This window comes from Pseudorca crassidens, chromosome 14 (genome assembly GCF_039906515.1).
Source record: "Pseudorca crassidens isolate mPseCra1 chromosome 14, mPseCra1.hap1, whole genome shotgun sequence".
In the NCBI taxonomy this organism is placed as follows: Eukaryota; Metazoa; Chordata; class Mammalia; order Artiodactyla; family Delphinidae; genus Pseudorca; species Pseudorca crassidens.
The window spans coordinates 81,105,686-81,133,559 of NC_090309.1; the positions used below are offsets into that span (position 1 = coordinate 81,105,686).

Below are 27,874 nucleotides of genomic sequence, written 5' to 3' on the forward strand. Positions count from 1 at the left end.
TTTTGACGCTCTTTTAACACGGCTTACAATGCTAACTTGAGAATCCATGGGGAATAAATTGATAATTCCCATTTATTGAGAACACAGTGTTATGTGCAGTTGACATACACTGTCAAGTCACACAGCAAAGCTACATGGGAAGGTGATGTTACCGAATTTTACGGATGAGAACGTGGAAGCTCAGAAGTTCAACAGCTTCAGGCAGCACCTGGCCCTGAGACAGAGGAGACAGAGTTCCAACAGCTGCTGGAACCTCCACAGCCCGTGCTGATCCTCTGTGTCAGGCTGCAGCCACCACTAGAGCTGCCCCGGTAGGCACACAGTCCCTGTGCTGCTGGCCAAGGAGTCCTTTGGAAGAAGTGGCCAGATTTCCTCTGAGCACATATGCTGTCTGTCAAGAACTGCTGCCCCTCTGGCAAAAAACGAGGGCATCCGCGCTTCTGTTGCGAATGTCTCGGCGGCCGGGACTCACCTTGCTCTTCCCGCGTCAGCCAGCACTTTGTGCACCCAGACCAGTACATGTCTCCACACCTCAGATGTACACAGAAGGATGTTTGCTCGAAATGATTCCGTGAGCAGTTCAGGAGCGCTAAGGAACATCTGGGCAAGCCCCTTTACCTTCACCCTCAGACGAGACCGTTAGGAATTCCTGAAGCAAACCAAGGAGGGGGGCATTTTGGTTTGGTTTGTTTTTTTAACCAAGTGTTTTCAGAAAGGCAAGAAGCATCTCTTAGATCTCAAGCATCTGTGGCAGCGATGGCGTGCTGACATCTGCGCTTGAGCATAGGTTCTTACCTTCACTCTAAAACCGTGCAGTGCAAGTTCCCACATCGTAAAAGCTTTGGTGTCGCTTGTGACAGTGCCTTGGAACAGCATTTCCATTTGGTTCCCAATTATCTTGGCAGAGCTGCCCCGGGACCTGAGGGTGCTTGTTAAAAACAGAGTCCCATGCTTGGCTCGCCGAGTCCAACTCTCGGTACTGGGGCCTGGGCCTCAGTTTCTAAACAGCTCCTAGGAGATGATGATGGGAAACAGATGTGGGACCCACTAATTACATTGTCAGTAATGCTTCCCTTTTTTAGAAGATCGTGAGAGTTGAATTATAGATTTCTTCATACACTCAAAATGGATCTCTGAGTCTAAAGAGAATTTTTCAAATTGGAAGTATGATGCTTCCGGTAGATTAGCTAACTGTGGTTCTGCAGTTCCTTTTACTTCTGGAACACTGACCATTGCAACTCACTCACTTACCCACAAGAAGCAAACTCGGCTTACTTAAAACACTTCCTGCATTTAAAACATTTAATGCATTTGTAGACAAAAAGATACTCATTTTCAAACATATATTCTTGCTTTTGTAGTCCTGTGTGAAAGTTGTAAGTTGCTAGTAACCTGTGTTTTACAGACTTCCTTTATGAAATCATTAGCATCAGAACCAAGCATTACCAGAGTCCACTTAACCCTCTTACCAGCTGTGTCTCCTCTACCTAAGCGATAACCAGTTATACATACATATTTGACTTAATAATAAGTCAAATAAAGTCCATTTCTGCTTCTTTCCTGGCTCAAACTGGTGTTTTAGCACAGAAGAACGTATGAGGGAACACTTAAAACAGGTTCTTAAAAGTACTTGGGAATACTTTTTTTCCCCCAGATGATCCAACGTATGACTCCAGCACTTCCAGAACAACCAGAAAAGGGGAGAGGAGTGTGGGGAGCGGGGAGGGAGGGGTAGTGTGGCGATGACTGAATGTTGCCGATCAACATGGTAAAGTCAAAAATTGGACTTTCAAGAACTTTGCTTGATCCACATGACCACTAATTTACTGGTACCAACTTTGGAGTTTTGGTTTTAGTCCCTTGTCAGAACATGTATGGAAAAGCATAATAGATTTGCACTAGGGAAGATCCGTAGTTTTCCTCCAGTGTATCACAGCTGGCTGGTGTAAAATACATTTTTTTAACTTTTTATTTTATATTGGAGTATAGTTGATTAACAATGTTGTGATAGTTTTAGGCATATAGAAAAATGATCCAGTTAAACATATACATGTATCCTTTTCCAAATTCTTTTCCCATTTAGGTTGTTACATAATACTGAGCAGAGTTCCCTGTGCTATACAGTAGGTCCTTGTTGGTTATCCATTTTAAATACAGCAGTGTAAATCTAAAAAGAAATGGTGCAGATGAACTTATATACAAAACAGAAACAGACTCACAGACTTGGAGAACAAACTTATGGTTACCAGAGGGGAAGGGTAGGGGGAAGGGATAGTTAGGGAGTTTGGGATTGACCTGTACACACTGGACAATATGTTTTGATAGTTGTTGTAAAAGCCACTGGGATGCACTGTGCAATTCTGCTTCAGGGAGGTGGCCTGTTAGGGAAAACCCCAGGAGAACTGAATCCAGACTTTAAAGAGGAAAGCAGAGGGCGAGTCCTCTAGTGTACGAAGACTCATCCGTCAACCAGATGCTCCCTGAGCTTTGTTTGTACCTTGAAATAAGCAGCATTCGTTGTCCTCACAAGTTGTTAGTTTGAGCTGAGACACAAAGGCTTTGCCAAAGGCTGGTATTCTGAGTCCCCTTGTTGTTGCACTTGATGTTTTTCTCAGGCACAAGGAATGAAATTCTTTCCAGGGAGGGACCATCCTTTGGTGTTCGGTGGCTAGAAGCTAGTGCTGTGCTAATGAGACAACAGACTCTTAATAAAGAGTAAAATTATTTTAAAATGTTGTAAGTAAAATCAGTACCCCAGAATGAATGTACCTTTCACTTGTCTCTTGAAATATAAATCGTGATGTTTTTATGAAGTCAAGGTAGCGGCTGCCAGAGAAGGGAAACAAAAGGCAAACTTTTGTGCTTTTATGTCTCAGAAATAAGAGAAGTAACTAGTAAGATGTGCCTGCTATTGAGAGCGATACTTCACAATGGCAAACGTCATTCATTAAGCAATGCAAGCCTGCAAGGAAAACATTAAATTGCCTTTTCGCCGTGAGAAGAACCAAGGCCCAGAAAGGCTGGGTGGCGTCCCCAGAACAATACAACTAGGCTGAGAGTGTAGAAGTCACTTCTGTGACTCGCGCAAGCAGTCAGGGAGCCGGAATGTCAGCCTGAGCTGCTGGGCTTCAAAGCAGTCTGTACTGGTTGGCGTCCACCCACTGGCTCCATGCTGCTGGGGCACTTGTCCATACCACAGCAAGCTCTTTCCCCTCTGTGGGCTGGTGTCTTTTCTCCAAGATAGACATGAAGGAACACATCATGCAGGTTATGACTGCAATTTGCCAAAAGCATTTTACTTGAAAAAGTGGGATTTCTTTTCTATTTTAAAATTTCTTATCACAATTGTTATAAGTTTCGTCATTTCCCATGCCTTGCATTTTTCTCCCTTCGAACCAGCATAACCAATAATCCGTGGGTGAGACTGGCTACAGTGATGCTAACCAGATGTACGGTGGAGAACAAGGAAGGGCTGGGGAATGAAGTTTTGAAAATCTGCCGCTCTTTATATAACACCGAACAGATGCTCCCTGCAGAGGTGAGTGGCTATTTCAAGTGGCTTTCCTGGGGGATATCCCTTTCCTTTTCCCAGCTCTTTGGTGTAAACAATACCAGTGACTGCACTTGGGGAACATTTAGCTTAAGTTATCGGTAGGGAAAGTAAAGCCCATAATTTGTGACCGATCAAATGAAGAAAAGCAGGGCTAAAAGGATTCTTTGAGGTCATTTTCTCTTTGTTGGAGCTCTGAAGCAGTTTTCCTTTTACAAGTCCCAGAGTAGAACCCAGTTTTCTGGGTTTTTTGGGTGCCCTTTTATGTCTGACTCAAGTTTCTGTTCTAAGAGGTCACGGTAGCTCAAATGTCCTGTCTGGCTGACCCAGGCCAGTTGGTAACATAGCAGCTACCTTAGCACTCCTCGGCAGGTAACCAGACACTCTGATTTTCACATACTTTTTTGACATCATTGTAATAAGATTGCATAACCACAATATTTATTCTCTGTGAACATGGTAAAAACTCAGCCACCTCCATGTTGACCTTGTTCTCTATTTGATCCTATAATATGTGTCCCAGAGATATTTGTGTAATATATATGTAAATTTGTACATTCTAAAATAAGCACGTATTAACTACAGCCCCTGCTGTGGATCTGACCTCAGCAATGTATCGTTTGAGCAATTTACATGTCTTAAATTTAAGCCTTTGGATAATGGCACTAAACTGATCAATTGGTTTTTGAGTTTCTACCACATAGCAGGTAAACTTGAAAACAAAATTGTAAATAGGACTCTTTGAATCTTCATTGTTCACTCAAGGAAAATATTCTCTTTATGAATGCAATTGAATGAATTGTTTTCTGAATGAAGGACTGGCTAAGTGTTTTTTGATTGAATTTAAAATACTGTGTCCATTTAAAGACGTCTTCAACCACCAGGATGACAGAATTATTCTATAAAATATTTAAAGTACCAGCACCAAAGATAACTTCCCCTTGCTCCAGTAGCCTGTGATTTGCTTGTGTCAGATGCTTATCTACCTGTGATCGGCTCTGCTATATTGTGAGCACCTGGAGGGTAGGAACCATGGCTGTAGCGTCTCTGTTTCACCCAAGGCAGGATTCAGCATACTGCAGAGAGTGGGGACTCAACACACTGTCTTACCCCCACCAGGGTAAGTAAATAACATGGGTTTCATCTCTGCCTTAACATAAGCTAAGATCAAGCATTGTTAGATTAGGACCAAACACCGGAAGTGTCCTACCGTCAGTTCTATTGAATCTAGGTTAGGAAGACATTATTTAGGATCTCTGGACCTCCACCTTCTCATCTCTGAAACAAGGGGTTAGAGCACATGACCTCAGCGGGGACTCTTGTTCCGACTGTTCTGTGAGGTCCCCAGTCCTGGGAGGAGCGTGACCTGAGGCTGTGTCTTCACTTCTTCATCCGTAGCACTTAGTTCACCGTCTCTCATGAGTCCATCATTCTCTTGGGGTGAGGAGTAAGGTACTGGATTGAGCCCCATTTTGAAGTGGGTCATTATCGCTTCTCTGTTCCAATTTGATGATTTGAAAGATCATCATCAAGAGCTCTGTTGCCACAGTGACTTTTCTTCATTTTTGTTTTGCTACCTTCTGTGTTTTAATTGGGTACATATGTAGATTCTTTTTCTTAGGATGCCATGATTGAAGGAACTTTGCAAATGTCGTGTACTATTTTTATTAATCACTAAATTTGCGCAAATGTGAATCAGAATGGTTTCAAAGGAAGGAACAGTATTATCATAAAATGGAAATGTCTTGTTAAGTTTATTTTACCGCATTTGGAATCTACATAGTCTCATTTCAGACTTCCATGAGATTTAATATCACTGTGGCAGTAAAATTATCCATGACTCACTTCTTTTTCCGCCAGTACCTTTGGTTGCCCTACTGCCCGGTGTGTGAGATGCGTTTGCCTGATTAGCTCTGACGGGACTTAAAGGGGCTTACTTTATCCTTCATCCCCATTTCCCATCCTCCTACCAAGTTGCCATATGTAGAGATTTGTTTTCTTTGTGGCTCTTTTCACGATCTCCTGCTGTTGCTCATGGTGCTTGTTTACTTATGGCCATGATGGTTTTGCTGATGGAAAATATTAGAGAAAGATAAAATCACTGTTTCTCACAGGTCACGTGTCCCACGGTCTTGACAGTTAACATATCCTCCTCTCAGCTTCCGTCCGTGGCAACGCGTGCAGCGTCCTCAGGAGTGGGGTATCTGGAGAACAAGAAATTGGCGACTTGGCATAAAACAAGTTCCTGGCATTCAGATGTAAAATCCCAAGTTCCATCTACTTGTGGCTGCCCCCGAGGGTCCCTGCAGAGGCGCAGCAGGAACTAGCAGGGCAGACACTGCGGTGGGTGTGTGGGAGCCCGCCCCCCAGCTCACGAGGGAGCCCAGGTGACCCCGGCTTCTCAGTCTTAGTGTGACTGTTCTCTCTCACGGCTGAGGCACTCCTGAGGACATCAAGAGCTCGATTTTTCGAATCGACGACACCCACCCCTGCACACCTTGTGCTCCACACTCTTGCTGCGGGCCCTGCCACACCTTTAGGTGCCAGATACCCCAGGACCAGTGGGAGGGTCGCGTGAGGACAGAAGGACCGCTGGTGGACCGGTCCCGCTGCTCTGACGACCGTCAGCCACAGGGCCCAGGGCATCACCATAAACCCCAGTCCACAGGGAGGACCAGCGCCCAGGGTTCTGGCCTGGCTCTGGGCCCCAGCCCACCTGCTCCTCAGCATTCAAGGCCTCTCATTGTTGTTCTGTGTCCTGATGGCCAGACAGGTTTGAGCTGCGAACATACCATATAAGGTGCTTTGTGGTTCCCTTTGCTACTTTGACCTTTCCTGCAGCTACCCACATCCCTTTATAAACATCCTAATAAACAGTCCTCTCGTAACACAGGGGGAAATACCTCGTGAGTATAGTATAGTCCTTAATTACAAGTAAGTATTTAGCCAGTAACTGTTAGCTAAGAGATAAAAAGCACTCAGTAGCTCTCATAAAATGAATTCTTCCATTCCTGGGTGTCCTTGTCTGGCTGTGGGATATCGAGCCATTATGCCTGCTCAAAGGGGTGTATAGGTTATTTCCATAAATTTTTCATCAAAGCTGAGGTCAGCCAAGTGATGTGCTTCTTCCAAATATCATAAATTACTGAGAAATACCTATTTACCAATTACTGATAACTTATTGAATAAGCATATATGAGAGTTAAGAGAGAGAATACAAATAATTTGGGGTACAGTATGTACTAAGCAAGTTTGGAATACAGAGAAGGAAAAAGCTCCTTGCCCTCAAGTGAGGCAGATAGACAAATGAATGATTACAATAATACAAGATGACAGATAACGTAGGAAATATTCAACGAGGTACAGCCAGAATATAGGAGCGCCAAACCTGGGACATCAGAGGTACCATCGCAGGGAATGGAATTTTCTTGTGCCTTTGTAAGCTGAGACCTAACGATGAGTAGGGGAGAGAGAAAGAGAGAGAGACAGCAGAGGTTACATCGTGTGCGAAGACCTAGAGGTCCGTGAGAGCCTCACACTCTCTGCTGCACCCTCCACTGTGGTAGCCATGGGCCACACGTGGGTATGAAAATCAAGCTTAAGTGAAATTGAATAAAATTTAAAATGCAGTTTCTCAGTTGCACTAGCCACATCTCAAATGCTCTCACAAGCCCCACGTGGCCCACGGCTGCCCTGCTGGACAGCGCAGCTCAGAGCATCCCGTGGTGAGAGGGAGGTCTCCCGTGCAGGCGCTGCTCTCAGAGGACTGTGCAGGGTGGGAAGGCGAGGCCGTAAGGGTACAGGGAGGAGGGCGGAGGAAGCAGTTTGGTGCGTGGCAGCCGGGCTGGACTGTCACGCACGGGGGTTTATATTTCGTCTTCCCAAGTGTTTTCTGCAGGTATTGGCATCCCAGATTAAAAATCCGCATTTCTCTTTGGCCCAGATGCTGGGCGAGAGGCCTCTGTATGCGGTGCGTGCCTTAAGGCATGCAGAGCACTTTCCTGAATGAGAATCCGTGTTTGAAGCACACATTTTACAGAACTGTTACCCAGCCGATATTGATCATTCTCACACGGGTTTGGGGGGCACAGCCTGATTTCCAGCGGTGGCCTGCTGGGTGCAAGCCAATAAAAGACAATGAGTGGAATTCCAAAGAGACCTTTATCCCAAGCTTTAAGAAGGGCTTCTTTATGTCAGCCTTCTTTTATCTACTCTTTATAATAACGTAAAGGAATTATGAAAATGTCATGCATTTGAGTTTTCCTCCTCCGATGTGCTCCTGTTGGAGTAGCACAAGAGGAAGGTCATCCCACACAGGGCGGTGACCCCCAGTTCTTTCAAAAACAGCCCTCGCTTTATATAATGAGGTTGCGCTCTTTGTCCGGTCTCTGGTCCAAGTGTTCTGTTCTTCACATTACAGCTAAAGTCAGGACATCGAGGGAACATGTAACTCAGCAGGGAAGAATAGCTTGAAAATTTATTTTCTATGCTTTTATACTTTTGTTGTGAAAGATTATCGTTCGTTATCTTATAGAAAAGCCTGCTCTCTGATGGCAGGTTCAGCCAGCATAAAAAAAGGGCCGCGAATAAAATGCAAATATGTCTGTGACACTCTAAATCCATTTTCATTTTTCTGGACCACAGGTACTTTTTATGAAGATGGAGCATCTTAAGTATATCAAGCATCCAGTTTACATTGACATTAACTATAAACAGGTTTTAAAATATGCAAATTGCTGATTTCCTTTATTACAGTGGGTGATAACTAGATATTTTTGATAATTTTAACAATTGACAATAGTTTTTATTGTTAAGCGTCTAGTATATGCTGAGCATTGTACATTATTATTCACTAATACTTATTCACACACACACACACACACACACACACACACACACCACACTGCAGAGTAGATACAGTTTACCTCTGTTTTACTTGGGAGGAAACTAGAGCTCTGAGAGTTTAGGAAAATAAATTCCAGTCCTATATCCATCCATCGGGATCCTATGCAGCCATTAAAATAGCAACGTTGTAGATGAATATCTGATACTTGGAGAGGTTTTATGAATAGATGGTGGAGTGAGTGAAGCAGGCATCAAACACTAAATCAGGTGGTCCCATGTGCGCATTTTGTACAGACACAGACACACACACACTCATAGGAAAAGGTGTGGCAAGACACAAGCAGAATCATGCCAGCGCTTTGACGCGCTCCCTTTCCTTCTCACTCACAAAGTTGCCCTTGTGCTTCCAGGGTGTGAAGGAGCTATGCTCGCTGCTGCAGCACCAGGCCCTGCTGCTCCCGTCTCTGAAGCTTCTCCTCGAGAGCCGAGATGAGCGTCTGCACGCCATGGCCCTGGACCACATCACTGCCATTGCTAAGGTGCTCCCTGCGGAATTTCTTTCTTATGTTTCAGAGAAATGAATTAGTAATGCCATTCTCATCAAGAACAACCGTGATTTACTCAGGACTATTTTATCTCCACTCTGACCACATTAGCTGTTTCTGTTTGTCTAAGCAGTAGGTATTTGTCTCTTTCACAAACATTCACTAAACCCCTCCCATGACCACACTCTGGGTTTAGGTGCCAAGAATACAAACCCAGATCATGACGCATTTTCTCTAGAGAAGCCGTGTATTCGTCTCAAGAAAGTGTCAGAGCAGCCTGGGACCAGCGGGCTAGTCCTTGCCACTTGAAGTCTTGGTCGAGGAGCTCCTAGCATCAAGCAGGTTTTCTGTGCCTGCATGTGTTTGGTTATCCACTAATAAAAGGTGACAAAGAGTCATGTTTCCTGGCACCATCGGGAATCTCGAGCTCGTGTTTCCTCTGGCGGCTGACAGCACCACTGATGCCCCTCCTCGTTTGAGGAATGGGGGGCTAGTGTCAAGGCTGGGGTGTCCGCCCTCAAGGCTGTTGCCTTGTTATCATGATTAAGGAAGAAGCTTTCGCTTCCCTTTTTAAATTTTACACTTTAGGGTTAGATAGCTCAGGGTTGTGTTTAATGAATCTGCATTGTATTGTCCTTACGAAGCCCTTCTGCAGGGCGGTCATTCTTTCACTTGAAGCGCGTATGTGTGTGCTTTAACAAAAACATAAGAGGATGTCTTTTAGGGACCAGGGAGGGCAGCAGGATCCTAGAGCAGTGGTGCAGTGAAGAGATTGATGAACAGATGTCATGGATGTACAATCTTGTCAGTGACAAAGGATGCAGAAAGCAGAACATAATTGCATTTGGAAAGAGTAATAGTGAACAAAATGAGAAAAACCTAGTGCCTTTATTCATTTAGATATATTTTCAAAATAATGTAAAGTTTCTGTAAAGATTTTGTGTTGATAAAAATGCCCTTCGTGGGGCTTCCCTGGTGGCGCAGTGGTTGAGAGTCTGCCTGCTGATGCAGGGGACACGGGTTCATACCCCGGTCCGGGAAGATCCCACATGCCGCGGAGCAGCTGGGCCCGTGAGCCATGGCCGCTGAGCCTGCGCGTCCAGAGCCTGTGCTCCGCAACAGGAGAGGCCACAATGGTGAGAGGCCCGCGTACAGGAAGAAAAAAAAAAAGCTTCGTTATCACTGATAGTTGAGCATGACAAGGGCCTTTCTAGAAACTAGACTGAAGTAGGGAATTGAGGGGACTTGTCCAGTGGTAACCTCCCTGTCTCTCTGTGCTGAAATAAAAGTTGCATAATGTTGGGAATTTACAAGAAACTAAGAACTGCAGTGAGATTATTTTTCTTAGCTGATTTTTAATTGCAAATCCAAGACATCGGGAAGAAGGGAAAACTGGAGAAAATCAGGCTGCATACTTTCAGTGTCTTTTTTCCCTCACCACCATTTAACGTATTCATATCTCTGCTCAGGTCTTCCCACTAAAACTTGCCATGGGCCTCTTTGAGCATAAAACAGTGATGTATTTAAACATTGCCGTTCCCCGTTCGTCCTGTGTAGGGCATTCCTGACACACTCCTGAATTCCATAGGTGAGCGTGTCAGTTTTCATTTTAAAGATTCTTTATCTCAAATGCATCAGAACTGCAACTAGAAGGGGGGCTCCCTAACTGTGAACCAGCCCTGCTGCCTGCCACACACCCCTGCATACACGCGTGTGCACACGCACACGTGCACACACCATCAAAATAAGAAATCAAATGGGAATGTTGCATCACCCAAGTCATTTTTAAATGGCACTGGTTTCCCTCCATGTAACACTCTGATCTGCACGTTTGACGTGCAGCACTGTGCTAAAAGTCTGTGGGTGGTTCGCCTAGGGTTGTGATGAGAACACCCAAACCCTCTGTGGCCTTCAGGTGCGAAAAGCAAAGCCAGAGGTGTAAATTGCTTACCTACCACGGAGACCCTTACTTTTAGGAATTCGGTAATGACGCTGACTTGTAACTTCTCTGCACTAAGTTGAGGACTCACATTAGGCTGGCCCATCTGTGACCTTGAGGTGTGTCCATGGAAGCTTTTGCATCCTCCAGAGAAATAAAGTGTTGCAGATTTTTCCAGTTTTTAAACATTTTTTAACTTCTTGTTTTGAGATAGTTTTAAGTTCACATTCAGTTGTAGAAAATAACAGCAAGATTTTTTGTACCCTTCACCCAGTTTCCCCAAGTGGTAACATCTTGCATGACTATAGTATCATTATCACCAAGACGTTGACAGTGATACAGTCTCTGGACCTGATTTGGATTTCACAGTTTTACGTGCCCTCGTGTGTGTGTGTGTGTGTGTGTGTGTGTGTGTGTGTGTGTGTGTGTGTCTGTGCGTAAAGTTCTATGCAGTATTGTCCCCTGGGGATTCATGTGACTACAGTGAGGACCCAGAGCAGCTCCATCACAAGGACCCCCCAGGCCACCCCTTATAGCCACAGCCAGCCCCTCCCTCCCCCACCCACCCAGCAGCCAGTGGCAGCTGGTAATCTGTTCTCCATCTCTGTAATTTTGTCGTTTCAAGAGTGCGATATAAATGAAAAGAGATTACTATAATTTATCCTTGCTCTCCCAGCACCATTAAAAAGTCATGTTATACTTTTCTAAGGGAAGAGTTTCATTGGGCCTTTTTGCAGGGCTCCTGTCAAGCTATTTTAAATCATACTTGGTATTACAGTGAAGAATATGAAATGTTGGCTTTCTTTTTTTGTGTTTATTTTGCTATTCACTCTGTCCATTACTGTGGGTGCGGGGGGCTGAGTTCATCAGTAACTTGTTTCTGCCCTTTTGGTTGTTGACGGTAATTCCTGTTGACATTGAAAAAAACAACAAAAGCAAAAAACATTTGTCAAAGGAACTCCTCTGATGGGCAATTGTTCCTGCACAGTGCATGGATCCAGGCAGAAAAACGCCTCCACTTGCTTGCTGATAGCTTGTATTATTCTGCTATTTGTTATAAGATACTGACAGCTTTATATGTGTTTACATTTAAAAGGATGGTACTTAATGCTGATGCCAGAGATTATACCAGCTTCTCCGCCAATAGCGGTGCTCACTTCTTTCTCTAAACTGTTCTGAAATTGCAAGCCTCTGGTGTTTGGCATGTCCTTACAAATGGCCAACAGCTTCTTTCCTAGGCCAGAAATAGAAAGGCCTTCTTAGAGATTATGTCGCTGATGAGTAATTAAAACCCTGGTGTGGTCCTGACTGCCGGATCACCCTCTCCATCAGCCTTGTGAGATTTAGAGCTCACCTGCAAAACCTTCCTCTCTCCAAGAAGTATATTCGTTGCTGGTGAGTTTGAATCTCATCTCTGGATACTTTCTACCAGGTGGAAGTCTCTTGACTCATTCCATCAAAGTAAGCAGATGTGTATTTACAATAGCTTCACAGACTGAAACATTTCCCGGTTCATAATTCCGGACGTGTGGTGGCTTCTGCTCTTCACTGCGTCGTCCTTTAGTGCTGCTCAGTGCCTCTGCCCCGACGCCACATCACAGGGACTGCCCTGGACCACGTGCCTATTAAAAGAATCATTCATGGAAGGGTTTAAGACCTTTGGCACCTAATTAAGCGTTTCTCCCTGATGCTAGTAATAACTATCTTCCAGTACCAACTGTGCCAGGTGTTATAATAGGAACATCCTGACCTTCCCTTTTTAATAATCCTCTGGAAAGATACCATTCCGGCTTCGCAGATGAAAACACTGAGCCTCAGAGGTCATACGGCTAGTAAGTAGCCTGACCTGAAATTGAAACCCTGGATCCAGCGTTCAGAGCCTGTACTTGACCACGCCGCTTCTTTTGACCTAACTTAGTGGGCTCTCTGATATTGGAAAAGGGTTGTCTCCACGGGGTAGTGAACTTGCTGAAAGCATCTTGAACCATATAATATCAGCACTGAAAAGAGCAGCGCAGAGCTAGCTTGACAGCTTGCCCGGTACAGGGCTTCCTTTTCCAAATCCGCTAAGTCACTGGGCCCTGGTCCAGCCCGGCTAGGGGTGGGGAGCTGACCACTCCCTGAGTGCTCTGCGCTGTGCTCTGAAAGCCCTCATAAGAGAGCACCTCTACAATGAAGCCTGCAGCCTTTATCTTGAACATGTGGATCTCAGTTCTGCCCGGTGCAGTTGCTTCCACAACACAGTCCTTCGTGGTTTTTTAATAAATGTGATTCTTATCTCCTTTAATTTTGCCATGAAGGTACTGGAACCTCCCAACATTACTCGCAGTGACCAGTGTCTAGGTTGGAGGGAGAGCTTTAAAGATTCTCAGAAAAGCATGCTTGGATTAACATGTTTACAGTCGACCCTTGAACAGCACAGGGGTTAAGCCACGTGTAAGTTAGGCTTGGCCCTCTGTATCCGAGGCTCCTCCGAATCCACATCTGAGGTTCCTCCACATCCGTGGATTCAACCAACGAGGGACTGTGCAGTGCTGTAGTATTTCCTACTGAAAAAATATCCACATGTAAGTGGCCCAGCACAGTTCAGACCCACGTTGTTCACGGGCCAACATGTATATAAAACCGGGAAACCTTCCTTTCTTTGTTCCCCCTTTAACTCAATCCATATTTCCAACAAGGACCTCCCTGGTGAGCATCTGTCCCCGCTGTAGCGCTCCCGTAATATTGCCTTCTCGCGTTGAAGTCAGGCTCACACATGTCCCCCACAACCTCGGCGTGCTGTGATAACAGGGACCTTGGGCTGGGCTCCTAACAACCCTGTTTGGTGTCTGCAAAGCCTTTCTTTTGTTTTGGCCCTTATGTCAGCTGGTTTTCTTCTAAGCGTATCCAAACCAGCTTAGGCTGAAGCGATCCAGTCATGCAAAGAAGGATCAAGTAAGTGAGTGTTTTCCTGTATCTCTTACAGATACCAATTGCCATTAAACTGATCTATTTTTTTTAACATCTTTATTGGAGTATAATTGCTTTACAATGGTGTGTTAGTTTCTGCTTTATAACATAGTGAATCGGCTATACGTATACATATATCCCCATATCTCCTCCCTCTTGCGTCTCCCTCCCACCCTCCCTATCCCACCCCTCTAGGTGGTCACAAAGCACCGAGCTGATCTCCCTGTGCTATGTGGCTGCTTCCCACTAGCTATCTATTTTATGTTTGGTAGTGTATATATGTCCATGCCACTCTCACTTCGTCCCAGCTTACCCTTCCCCCTCCCCGTGTCCTCAAGTCCATTCTCTACGAAACTGACCTATTTTTACAATCACTGTTCTTTTGTCTCTTTTAGTACCAGGCTCTTTTTCTCAGAATTTTGGGCATATCTACTTATTTCTAAATACCATTTTAACTTGTACATACCTAGACATGTTGCTTTCACCCATCTTCCTTCATCCTCAGCTGGTAGTTGGTCTTCTCAGTGAAGGAAGCTCTGCAACAGAATATCTCCCAATCGTCTCAGCTGGTTGCCTCTAGCGACAGGCAGCTCACTCCCTATGGGCTAACCTATTAGATTTCTAGACAGCTCTGATGGGTGGCTGCCTTACTTAGTGTGAACAGACATATAAAGCACCATTGTGCATAGGCTGGTACTGTGTGCTGGAGTGAGGAATGCGTAAGACATTTGTAAAGACGAAATAAAATACACATCCCTCTGTGTAGAGGAATTGTCTCATCAGGAGATTGACATATGAAATAATAACACAAGGAATTAAGCAAAGTAGAAAGGGGGCAAGTACAAAGTTTGGAACCAGCCAAACTCAGGGCCCCAGAATGGGTCATAGAGGTGACCAAGCTTGAATCTTCAAAGATTCTCTCCCGTTGTTAGATCCTCAGTCAGAGGATTGTCCTAATTTTGGATTTAGAAGAGGCATGTATGCTACTAAATCCCATGCCAGGAGTGGAGCTGATGGTATGCCAAGAAATGGAGTGTGAGTGTCATGCAAACAGACAGAGAAACAAAAAGTTACCTGCAGGCATTTTTCTTATTCCAAGTATACACTTCTGTTGTCCTTCTGTTTTTCTGCACTTGTAGTTGATATATTTAATAACTTTTATTAGTAATAGGATATGTAGCAGTGAGACAAATATCCTTCCCTAAAGTAAACAGTGAAATGATATTAAATAAACTTCTTTAAAGTAATTGAAATGAGGTCCTGCATGCATGGGGCTACTGGGATTTCAGCTTCTCTCCTTACTGTAATTACTCTTAGCTTCGTACAGATCCATAAAGTCAAAGATTTAATTCAGAGAAGGTTCATTACCTATTGTTGAAACAGGAATTAAGCAGTTAACATTTTAATGGCTTGGAAGACAGTAGTGCTTTGTGCTTTAATAAGTTTTTTTCCCCAAGATCTGCAAAGTTTCATTTATTCTCAAAAATTAATCACCGACCAAAAAAAAAAAAAAATCACTGACAGAGAAGGCAAGGCTTTTACTCATTGTATGATATATGTAAGGCCTCCTTCTTCTTCTGTGCTTTATTCCTGATTTGTTTGACTGTAATAACTCCAGCCATTTACTGAACTTGAACTCTACACCAGGCATTGTGCTAGTCAGTTAAAAACATAGATTATCTCAACCTCTGTCTGTTTTCTGTATTTCACATGTGGAAACTGGGGCCTGGAGAGATTATCCTTAACAAGGTCATACATCTATGTAGCTAAAAAGCCAGGATTGGAAATTGGTCTCTCACCCAAAAGCCTGTCTGCTTTCTCTTCACAAGACGACTACATCGCACTCTAATTCAGAGTTATTTGATCAGAGGAATTAAATCAACTAATCCTCCTGGACTTCTGACATGTTTATTTCAAACATCCAACTGACTCCAAAAGTGACCGAATATATTTTCTTCCTCAAGCCCTTAAAGCACCAATCGAGGAGCGGCTGGGAGCCCAGGCAGCAACACAACCCAGTCGGGCAGACGGGCGAGGGTGAGCACCGGGCTCAGCGCCGCTCCAACTCCAGCATCGCACTCCTGACCACCGCGCGGCCCACGGCAGACGGAGTCCGCGAGAGTGTGCCCCAGAGCTCGGCGAAGTTACCTGCCGAAGCTCCGCTCCCGTGAAAGCAGTCCCTGCCGGCACCCTCCGCTTCCCTACCCGCTCGCCAGCCATGTGGATGAAAGACTCTTGGTGCTGCAGACAGGAGTCACTGCTGTGCCTCTGAGGTGGGAGAGCCAACTTCAGGACACTGGTCCACAAGAGGCCTCCCAGCTCCACGTAATATCAAATGGCGAAAATCTCCCAGAGATCTCCATCTCAACACCAGCACCCAGCTTCACTCAACGACCAGCAAGCTCCAGTGCTGGACACCCTATGCAAAACAACTAGCAAGACAGGAACACAACCCCACCCATTAGCAGAGAGGCTGCCTAAAATCATAATAAGTCCACAGACACCCCAAAACACACCACCAGAGCTGGATCTGCCCACCAGAAAGACAAGATCCAGCCTCATTCACCAGAACATAGGCACTAGTCCCCTCCACCAGGAAGCCTACACAACCCACTGAACCAACTTTAGCCACTGGGGACAGACACCAAAAACAACGGGAACTACGAACCTGCAGCCTTCAAAAAGGAGACCCCAAACACAGTAAGATAAGCAAAATGAGAAGACAGAAAAACACACAGCAGATGAAGGTGCAAGATAAAACCCCACCAGACCTAACAAATGAAGAGGAGATAGGCAGTCTACCTGAAAAAGAATTCAGAGTAATGATAGTAAAGACGATCCAACATCTTGGAAATAGAAGAGAGCAAATGCAAGAAACATTTAACAAGGACCTAGAAGAACTAAAGATGAAACAAGCAACGATGAACAACACAATAAATGAAATTAAAAATTCTCTAGATGGGATCAATAGCAGAATAACTGAGGCAGAAGAACGGATAAGTGACCTGGAACATAAAATAGTGGAAATAACTACCGCAGAGCAGAATAAAGAAAAAAGAATGAAAAGAACTGAGGACAGTCTCAGAGACCTCTGGGACAACATTAAACGCACCAACATTCGAATTATAGGGGTTCCAGAAGAAGAAGAGAAAAAGAAAGGGACTGAGAAAATATATGAAGAGATTATAGTTGAAAACTTCCCTAATATGAGAAAGGAAATAGTTAATCAAGTCCAGGAGGCACAGAGAGTTCCATACAGGATAAATCCAAGGAGAAACACGCCAAGACACATATTAATCAAACTGTCAAAAATTAAATACAAAGAAAACATATTAAAAGCAGCAAGGGAAAAACAAATAATACACAAGGGAATCCCCATAAGGTTAACAGCTGATCTTTCAGCAGAAACTCTGCAAGCCAGAAGGGACTGGCAGGACATATTTAAAGTGATGAAGGAGAAAAACCTACAACCAAGATTACTCTACCCAGCAAGGATCTCATTAAGATTTGATGGAGAAATTAAAACCTTTACAGACAAGCAAAAGCTGAGAGAGTTCAGCACCATCAAACCAGCTTTACAACAAATGCTAAAGGATCTTCTCTAGGCAAGAAACACAAGAGAAGGAAAAGACCTACAATAACAGACCCAACACAATTAAGAAAATGGGAATAGGAACATACAAATAGAAATTACCTTAAATGTAAATGGATTAAACGCTCCCACCAGAAGACACAGACTGGCTGAATGGATACAAAAACAAGACCCATATATGTGCTGTCTACAAGAGATCCACTTCAGACCTAGAGACACATACAGACTGAAAGTGAGGGGATGGAAAAAGATATTCCACGCAAATGGAAACCAGAAGAAAGCTGGAGTAGCAATTCTCGTATCAGACAAAATAGACTTTAAAATAAAGACTATTACAAGAGACAAAGAAGGACACTACATAATGATCAAGGGATCGATCCAAGAAGAAGATATAACAATTGTAAATATCTATGCACCTAACATAGGAGCACCTCAGTACATAAGGCAAATACTAACAGCCATATAAGGGGAAATCTACAGTAACTCATTCATAGTAGTGGACTTTAACACCCCACTTTCACCAATGGACAGATCATTCAAAATGAAAATAAATAAGGAAACACAAGCTTTAAATGGTACATTAAACAAGATGGACTTAATTGATATTTATAGGACATTCCATCCAAAAACAACAGAATACACAATTTTCTCAAGTGCTCATGGAACATTCTCCAGGATAGATCACATCCTGGGTCACAAATCAAGCCTTGGTAAATTTAAGAAAATTGAAATTGTATCAAGTATCTTTTCCGGCCACAACTCTATGAGACTAGATATCAATTACAGGAAAAGATCTGTAAAAAATACAAACACATGGAGGCGAAACAATACTTAATAACGAAGTGGTCATTGAAGAAATCAAAGAGGAAATCAAAAAATACCTAGAAACAAATGACAATGGAGACACAATGACCCAAAACCTGTGGCATGCAGCAAAAGCAGTTCTAAGAGGGAAGTTTATAGCAATACAATCCTACCTTAAGAAACAGGAAACATCTTGAATAAACAACCTAACCTTTCACCTAAAGCAATTAGAGAAAGCAGAACAAAAAACCCCAAAGTTAGCAGAAGGAAAGAAATCATAAAGATCAGATCAGAAATAAATGAAAAAGAAATGAAGGAAATGATAGCAAAGATCAAGAAAACTAAAAGCTGGTTCTCTGAGAAGATAAACAAAATTGATAACCCATTAGCCAGACTCATCAAGAAAAAAAGGGAGAAGACTCAAATCATAGAATTAGAAATGAAAAAGTAGAAGTAACAACAGACACTGCAGAAATACAAAAGATCATGAGAGATTACTACAAGCAACTCTATGCCAATAAAATGGACAACCTGGAAGAAATGGACACATTCTTAGAAATGCACAACCTGCCAAGACTGAATCAGGAAGAAATAGAAAATATGAACAGACCAATCACAAGCACTGAAATTGAAACTGTGATTAAAAATCTTCCAACAAACAAAAGCCCAGGACCAGATGGCTTCACAGGCGAATTCTATCAAACATTTAGAGAAGAGCTAACACCTATCCTTCTCAAACTCTTCCAAAATATAGCAGAGGGAGGAACACTCCCAAACTCATTCTACGAGGCCACCATCACCCTGATACCAAAACCAGACAAGGATGTCACAAAGAAAGAAAACTACAGGCCAATATCACTGATGAACATAGATGCAAAAATCCTCAACAAAATACTAGCAAACAGAATCCAACAGTACATTAAAAGGATCATACACCATGATCAAGTGGGGTTTATCCCAGGAATGCAAGGATTCTTCAGTATACACAAATCAATCAACGTGATACACCGTATTAACAAATTGAAGAGGAAAAACCATATGATCATCTCAATAGATGCAGAGAAAGCTTTTGACAAAATTCAACACCCATTTATGATAAAAACCCTGCAGAAAGTAGGCATAGAGGGAACTTTCCTCAACATAATAAAGGCCATATCTGACAAACCCACAGCCAATATCGTCCTCAATGGTGAAACCTGAAAGCATTTCCACTAAGATCAGGAACAAGACAAGGTTGCCCGCTCTCACCACTCTTATTCAACATAGCTTTGGAAGTTTTAGCCACAGCAATCAGAGAAGAAAAGGAAATAAGAGGAATCCAAATCAGAAAAGAAGAAGTAAAGCTGTCACTGTTTGCAGATGACATGATACTATACATAGAGAATCCTAAAGATGCTACCAGAAAACTACTAGAGCTTATCAATGAATTTGGTAAAGTTGCAGGATACAAAATTAATGCACAGAAATCTCTTGCATTCCTATACACTAATGATGAAAAATCTGAAAGTGAAATCAAGGAAACACTCCCATTTACCACTGCAACAAAAAGAATAAAATAGCTAGGAATAAACCTACCTAAGGAGACAGAAGACCTGTATGCAGAAAATTATAAGATGCTGATGAAAGAAATTAAAGATAATACAAACAGATGGAGAGATATACCATGTTCTTGGATTGGAAGAATCAACATTGTGAAAATGACTCTACTACCCAAAGCAATCTACAGATTCAGTGCAATCCCTATCAAACTACCACTGGCATTTTTCACAGAACTAGAACAAAAAATTTCACAATTTGTAGGGGAACACCAAAGACCCCGAATAGCCAAAGCAATCTTGAGAACGAAAAATGGAGCTGGAGGAATCAGGCTCCCTGACTTCAGACTATACTACAAAGCTACAGTAATCAAGACAGTATGGTACTGGCTCAAAAACAGAAATATAGATCAATGGAACAGGTTAGAAATCCCAGAGATAACCCCACGCACATATGGTCACCTTATCTTTGATAAAGGAGGCAGGAATATACAGTGGAGAAAGGACAGCTTCTTCAGTAAGTGGTGCTGGGAAAACTGGACAGGTACATGTAAAAGTATGAGATTAGATCACTCCCTAACACCATACACAAAAATAAGCTAAAAATGCATTAAAGGCCTAAATGTAAGGCCAGACACTATCAAACTCTTGGAGGAAAACATAGGCAGAACACTCTATGACATAAATCACAGCAAGATCCTTTTTGACCCACCTCCTAGAGAAATGGAAATAAAAACAATTATAAACAAATGGGACCTAGTGAAACTGCAAAGCTTTTGCACAGCAAAGGAAACCATAAACAAGACCAAAAGACAACCCTCAGAATGGGAGAAAATATTTGCAAATGAAGCAACTGATAAAGGATTAATCTCCAAAATTTACAAGCAGCTCATGCAGCTCAATAACAAAAAAAACAAACAACCCAATCTAAAAATGGGCAGAAGACCTAAATAGACATTTCTCCAAAGAAGATATACAGACTGCCAACAAACACATGAAAGAATGCTCAACATCATTAATCATTAGGGAAATGCAAATCAAAACTACCATGAGATATCACCTCACACCAGTCAGAACGGCCATCATCAAAAAATCTAGAAACAATAAATGCTGAAGAGGGTGTGGAGAAAAGGGAACCCGCTTGCATTGCTGGTGGGAATGTGAATTGGTACAGCCACTATGGAAAACAGTATGGAGGTTCCTTAAAAAACTACAAATAGAACTACCATATGACCCAGCAATCCCACTACTGGGCATATACCCTGAGAAAACCATAGTGCAAAAGGAGTCATGTACCAAAATGTTCATTGCAGCTCTATTTACAATAGCCAGGAGATGGAAACAACCTAAGTGTCCATCATTGGATGAATGGATAAAGAAAATGTGGCACATGTATACAATGGAATATTAGCCATAAAAAGAAACGAAATTGAGCTATTTGTAATGAGGTGGATGGACCTAGAGTCTGTCATACAGAGTGAAGTAAGTCAGAAAGAGAAAGACAAATACCATATGCTAACATATATATGGAATTTAAGAAAAAAATAAAATGTCATGAAGAACCTAGGGGTAAGACAGGAATAAAGACACAGACCTACTAGAGAATGGACTTGAGGATATGGGGAGGGGGAAGGGTAAGCTGTGACAAAGTGAGAGAGTGGCATGGACAAGTATACACTACCAAAGGTAAAATCGATAGCTAGTGGGAAGCAGCCACATAGCACAGGGAGATCAGCTTCGTGCGTTGTGACCACCTAGAGGGGTGGGATAGGGAGGGTGGGAGGGAGGGAGACGCATGAGGCAAGAGATATGGGAACATATGTATATGTATACCTGATTCACTTTGTTATAAAGCAGAAACGAACACACCATTGTAAAGCAGTTATACTCCAATAAAGATATTAAAAAAAAAAAAAGCACCAATCCAGCTGACGTCAGGGATGTTGATTTTCCCCAGACCATACACCAAAGTGATTCCCGACCAATTAAAAAGTTAAGATATTTTTAAAATCAGAAAATTGTATATATGTATATGTACATATACACACACCCACACAAACATACACATACACGCATACATATCAGATCCTTCAAGCCAGTATAGCTTCCAAGCTTTAAAGCAATAGGAAAAGGATCATAAAGGAACAGATCCTTTCCTATGATATAAAAATGTAAAACTTCTACAGGACAACAAATAACCAAAACAGAATTGCCAACAACAGATTAGAATGTCCATTATATCAATAACTAAAATCAAATTTAATGTTTAAGTTATACAAAGAACTCCTTCACATGTCTAAAATGATGTTGAAACTCCAGTTAATGAGCAAAGGATTTGATCCTTCCCACAAGAAAAAATAAAAATGACAGGAAATATATGGAAAAAATTCATTCTTGCAAATAAACAAATTAAAATCATCTTTGAGGTACCTATGCATATCTCCTAAATTAGCAAAATGAGTTTCTTTTCAAAACAATAACATCCAAAGCTGAGAAGTTTGCAGTGGAACTGACACACTCCTCCCCTGACAGCACCACTGTGAGCTGGACGGTCCACGTCACTGTGTGACTGCACTGCTCTCACAGCCTCAGCCAATGCTTTGCCCCGTGTACTGGTCTGCTCAGGCTGCCATAAGGAAGTACCACAGACTGGGCAACTCACACACTAGAAATCTGTTTTCTTGCAATCTTGGAGGCCCGGAGTCCAAGATCGAGGTGTCAGCGGGATTGATTTCTTCTGAGACCTCTCTCCGTGACTTGTAGATGGTTGCTTTCCCCCTGTGTCCGCATGTGGTTGCCTTTGGGTTTATGTGTGTGTCATCTTCTCTTCTTATAAAGACACCAATGAAACTGGATTAGGATTCACCCAAGTGACTCATTAAACCTTATTTACCTCTTTAAAGGCCCTGTCTCCAAATACAGTCACATTCTCATGTACTGGGGGGTAAGACTTCAATATATGAATTTGGGGGAATACATGTCATCCCCTAAGACCCCAGTTATACCTCTCCTAATAATTTATTTTAAGGAGATAATTCAAATAAAGAAAGGATATATGTAAAAACCATTCACTTGTAGTGTTTCAGTAATATCAAATGATTATAAACAGCTATTTATAGCAAGGGAAGTTAAAAAACTTGTTCAATAGACTACTTCGCCATTAAACTTTTTTTTTTTTTTTTTTGCGGTACACGGGCCTCTCACTGCTGTGGCCTCTCCCGTTGCGGAGCACAGGCTCCAGATGCGCAGGCCCAGCGGCCATGGCTCACGGGCCCAGCCGCTCCGCGGCATGTGGGATCCTCCCGGACCAGGGCACGAACCCGTGTCCCCTGCATCGGCAGGTGGACTCTCAACCACTGCGCCACCAGGGAAGCCCCATTAACCTTTTTAGGAATGAAAACTGTGTGAAAATAGTTTTTAAAAATTCTCAACGTATGAGAAAAGTAGGTACAAGTGTCACAGGATTGATTGTGGAAATATATTTGCATATAGATAATTACTAGAGAGAAAAGGAGGATAAAATAATTTTCTTGTGGTGATCCTGATACAGACTTCTTTCTATTTTAAAACTATTTCCATTTTTTTTCTTTTTATTTCACAAAGAAAAATCAAGTGGGTTAGAATGAGTAGTTCTAACTGGTAAGACAGTTGTAGGCTTCTGTGGTAGGTAGTACCAGATGATTAGTGGCTTAAGTTAGGATTTTAGTCAAAAACAAGAAAAACGAAGACAAGCTGAGGCTTGACAAAGTAACGTAGCAGCTCCACGATGTCGCGATGACGCCAGGAGCTCTGCTGCGCTTAGGAAGACCCAGGCTGGCCTTGGTGCCCCTGAGGCAGGCGGCTTGGTGTGTGCGGAGGAGCCGTTCTGGCTGCCTGTGACCTCGGGCAACCCTGGGCAATCCTCTCCTTCTCTGACTCTCAGGCTCCTCTTCGTTAAAACGCAGTTGTTGCACTGGGTCCTTAGAAAGGCCTTCTCTTACTTTCTGTATCCTTTCATTCTCTGTGCTGTCCCAAATATGTACAGAATAAGTACGCAGTGTTTTCCTCGCACATACAATTATACAGTATACTCTGGGCATCCTGTACATCTTGCAAAGAGCCAGAATCAGGTAGAAGGCCAGAGAAAGGAAACAGAGTCCGCCCTGCGTTTCCCCAGCATTTGCTTATGAGGAACTAAAGCAGAATTACCCCATGCCCTCCCCTGGCCATGGCCCAGGCTCAGTGGAGGTCCGCGGTCCCTGCCTCCGCCACTCTCTAGGGAGCCTCTGAGCGGGCCAGGACCACAGGAGAGACGTCGGAGTTCACTTCTGTGAGTACAGCCTTAGGCTTCCTCAGCCGGGATAGTAGACGGAGAGCTTTTGGAGGGTGGACACCCACCCTGCCTTAGGACACGGGCAGTTATCCGAAAGGCACATCCCACGGGAAGCCAACTTTCAGGATGTCATTGCGCTGGAGAGAAGCAAACAGAAGAGGGGACCAGAGGGCAGCACTCACAGAACCCCTGAAAAATCCATCATTCCCTTTCTGGGAGCCTTTCAGGCCCCCGGAGGGAGGGGTCGTGAGTCAACAGGAAGAAGAATAAAGGTGTCCTAGCCTTGAAGACTTACTCAGGGCAGCGAAGAAAGTACCACACTGCGGTGTTTGGATGCTGAGGCTTTTATCCACGTATTTTATCAAACATTTGCCGGTAGCATCCTGGCACACTGTTCTCTCCTGGAGGGTTAGGTGGAAGGATTTTTTATTTTTAACAGTGAACCAAACTAACAACACGCACAGTAACTCAGCCGCCACTCGTGCGTGTGTGTGCGCGCGCGCGCTCACACGAGCGTGTGTCGAGGCTGCGGTGTACCGTGAAAGGACGCGAGCTTTGGAGTTACTCATTCTTCACGTGTTCATTCCACAGATCTTGCTGGGCTCCTCCCATGAGGCCCACGCTCTTCTGGGCCTGGGGCTGCAGGGTGAACAGAGGACACACCATCTGTGCTCTGGAGGAGCTCGTAGTCTGGGTCGGGGGGGAACAAACAGTAAACGCACGCCCTAGTCAGAGCTGAGGGCTCCTGGGCGGCAGCAGCCTTATGATGCTCGACACGTGGCTCTGAGCTCGCTGAGCCTCGGTTTATGCGTCTGTCAAATGAGATCAGAACGGTCTTAAAGGGATGTTTTAAGGCTTACAGAGAAGGTGCCTCAGTGGCACGTGAGGGCCTCTCAGGAAGTGGCAGGCACCGTGATGGAGTTCAGGTCCTGGTTCCTACTCTGGAGCAAAAGAGAAAGGAGGGAAGGAAGACATGCAGAACCTTCTTAAGCAGCCGCCCCAGTGGGGAGGATGGAAAGCTCTTCTGCCACTTTCAGCAGCAGAAAAACTGGTCTTGTACCAGTTGCTTTTGTCACCACCTGTAAAAACGAAAACAAACAAAAAGTGCGAAATTGAATTCAACGTCAGTGTCTTCCTGAGTCAGAGGTGGATGAGCGGAATGAAACAGTTGATGGAATGAGAGGCTGAAGAAAAGACGCCCAGAGTTTGCAAGACTCCAGTTCTGAGTCTAGAATCTTGTTCAATCGCGTACGTGTGCACTTTACAAAAATGTGACAGGTTTCAGTGAGGTAGGTTCATTCAGCCATTTAACGAGTGCGAATTAAACTGGATGCTGAAATGAAAGGGCTGCAGCCCCCCGTGCCCTCAAGAAGCTCCCAGGGTGGTAGAAAGGCAGCCGGACCAAGCACCATAATACAGCGCGGAGAGACCTGTGTACAGCGTCCTGGAGTGTGGGGTGAGGGGGGTCAGCTTGGCCAGGAGATCTAGGGGAAATGTCACCAAGAAGACAGCACTGGAGCTGACATCTTTGTGGGGGTTTGAAGGATCACTGGTTGGTAGGAAAGATAGGCACCGTCTGGTTATGGGCAGTAACTTTTACTCTCAGAACTTCTTTTGTTTTAATCCTCACGGCCAGTCGACGGCCTTGACCTTCTTGTCTCTAGTAGCCTTTCCTCTTTGTCACAGAACACTCACGCCGTGTACAGTTACGTAATAGAGTTGGTCCAAACATGAGATAATTGGCTTTGAAATGCCACATTATTTCTGTGGTTACTACACCCCAAACTATTAAAAAGTGCACAGCGACACGAAGAAGCAGCTGTCGTGAAGCTGTTTTGTGACACCCCAACGTAAAGGAGAAGCTCTGAATTTTGGTCTGTGATTCGTGTTGACTTGCTTCCTTATGAAAATATGGACAATAATAAAACAAAAAAATATAAGCTAAGTGTCAAAGCCATGGAAAACCATGCCTAGGCCAAGAAGATAAGACCAGGGAGAAAGTACAGAAAATATGCCACTGATAGAGCACAGAAAACTTGTTCTAAAAAGGTGAGTTTGGTGCTGAGCTTTCTAGAGGCTTAAGCAAGAACAACTTCTGAACACCTCCTGTCGGCTACCGTATTTACAACAGTGGGGGGGATGGGTGTACTTTCTCAGTGGAGTAGAAGAAGGGTTTTCTTGTTCCGAAAAGAATTTTTTTCACAGGGATCTACATAAAGGAGAGGTTTGAGGTTAAAGAATATGGACCGTGGTGAAGCACAAATGAAATGGTAAATGTGCTTGTTAACAAGCTCGAGCTTTGAAGTCATACTGACCTAATTCAGATTCTGGCTCCACAGTTTACCGACCACGATGTTAAGCGAAATTCTTAGCCATCAGTTTCCTAAAATGTGAAGTCAGGAGGTTAAAGTGCTGGCCTCACAGGGTAGACCGAGAGGACTCGGTGAAGGAGCACATGTCCGGCACTTAGCACAGATTCTGACACTCGATGTGGGAGCTGCCACTGTGATCCCAGGGCGTCTTGGTACGTGGCCATGTCTTACGTGAAAAGGAGACCGGGTCTGCCATCCTGTGTGTGTGACGCCAGAGACGCTCGTGCCCTGTGTGTGCTGTTAGCCAGGGTAAAGGGGTTTCTGATGACAAAGGCAGAAGGGCAGCGCCCAGCACAGCAGCGGGGATGTGTCTGTGTCTGCTGGTGGGGGGTCAGCAACGCCCGCCCCTCACGCCTGCCTGTCTTACCTCTTGCAGGTGAATGATTCAAACTGCGACCGAGAACTTCTCTCCCTGCTCCTGGACGCCAAGCTCTTGGTGAAGTGTGTCTCCACTCCCTTCTACCCACGTATCGTCGAGCACCTCTTGGCCAGCCCCCAGCAAGGGCGCTGGGATGCAGAGGATCTCGCCAGACATCTGCGGGCAGCTGGCCACGAGGCCGAAGCCGGGTCACTCCTCCTGGCCGCGCGGGGCACCCATCGGGCCCTGAGGACCTTCAGCACAGCCCTGGGTGCGGCGCAGCACTGGGTGTGAGCACGCCCGCCAGTGGCCACCGCCGTCACCAGGCTCAGCTGTTTCCAGAGGCAACATGTGTACCTGTCAGTTGTTCTCAGTGGTTTCAGCGAATTGCAAATAAAGCTGTATATAAATGATGAGCAAGCTGCCACTTTTTTTTTTTACTTTGTTTTCTTTCTTATAGCGACTGGTTAACATACTTTCCTACTAAGAGAGACTGGACTCTTCTTATTTATTTATTTATTTTTTTTTTTTTAAACCATCTCTTATAGAATACAATTAATACAGTGTCTAAAACTTCAGTTCAGGGCGTTGGCTGTGGTGGTGGTGGAAGGGGAGAGCGTGTGGAATGGCCAGTGGCTGGAGCACGTCCTGGACGGAGGAAGGATGGACCTGGAGTCACGTCTCAGGTTAGTTATGCGACTTTGGGCAAAGTACTCCCTCTCAGAGCCTTAGTCTGTCCTGTAGAAAATGAGGGTTGTGTTATTTATCTCACAGGTTGTTGTGTGTCATGTGAGGCTCTGTCAGATACTTAGCAGGGGCCCAGGAAATGTTACCTCTTCCCCCGCTTCACTCATGTAGATGAATTGTGGTTTGAAGGCCACAGGTAGGTGATCAATACCAGCACACGATGGCTGCCTACTGATTAGGGGCCTCCGAAGCTATCAGCATCTCCGTAGAAGGCTGACGGGTTTGCGTGTCTGTAGAACCTCTGTAACTGACAGAGCCAGCCAGGATTGGCTGTCGGGGGGGGGTCACTGACTAACACACAGCCAATCATAACAGGGGCGTGG

The 27,874-nt window shown here is 44.1% G+C and overlaps 1 protein-coding gene across 2 annotated transcripts in view; it reads left to right on the forward strand.

Moving 5' to 3' along the window:
- Nucleotides 1-27,220, forward strand: part of NBAS (NBAS subunit of NRZ tethering complex) — a 341,606-nt gene extending 314,386 nt beyond the window's left edge. For both annotated transcript variants that reach the window (XM_067703666.1, XM_067703667.1), the window contains 3 exons: nt 3,400-3,538; nt 8,806-8,934; nt 26,823-27,220. In XM_067703666.1, coding sequence (XP_067559767.1) covers nt 3,400-3,538; nt 8,806-8,934; nt 26,823-27,098 — 544 coding nt within the window. In that variant the 3' untranslated portion in view covers nt 27,099-27,220. The remainder of the gene's footprint in view (nt 1-3,399; nt 3,539-8,805; nt 8,935-26,822) is intronic.
- The last annotated feature ends 654 nt before the right edge of the window (nt 27,221-27,874 follow it).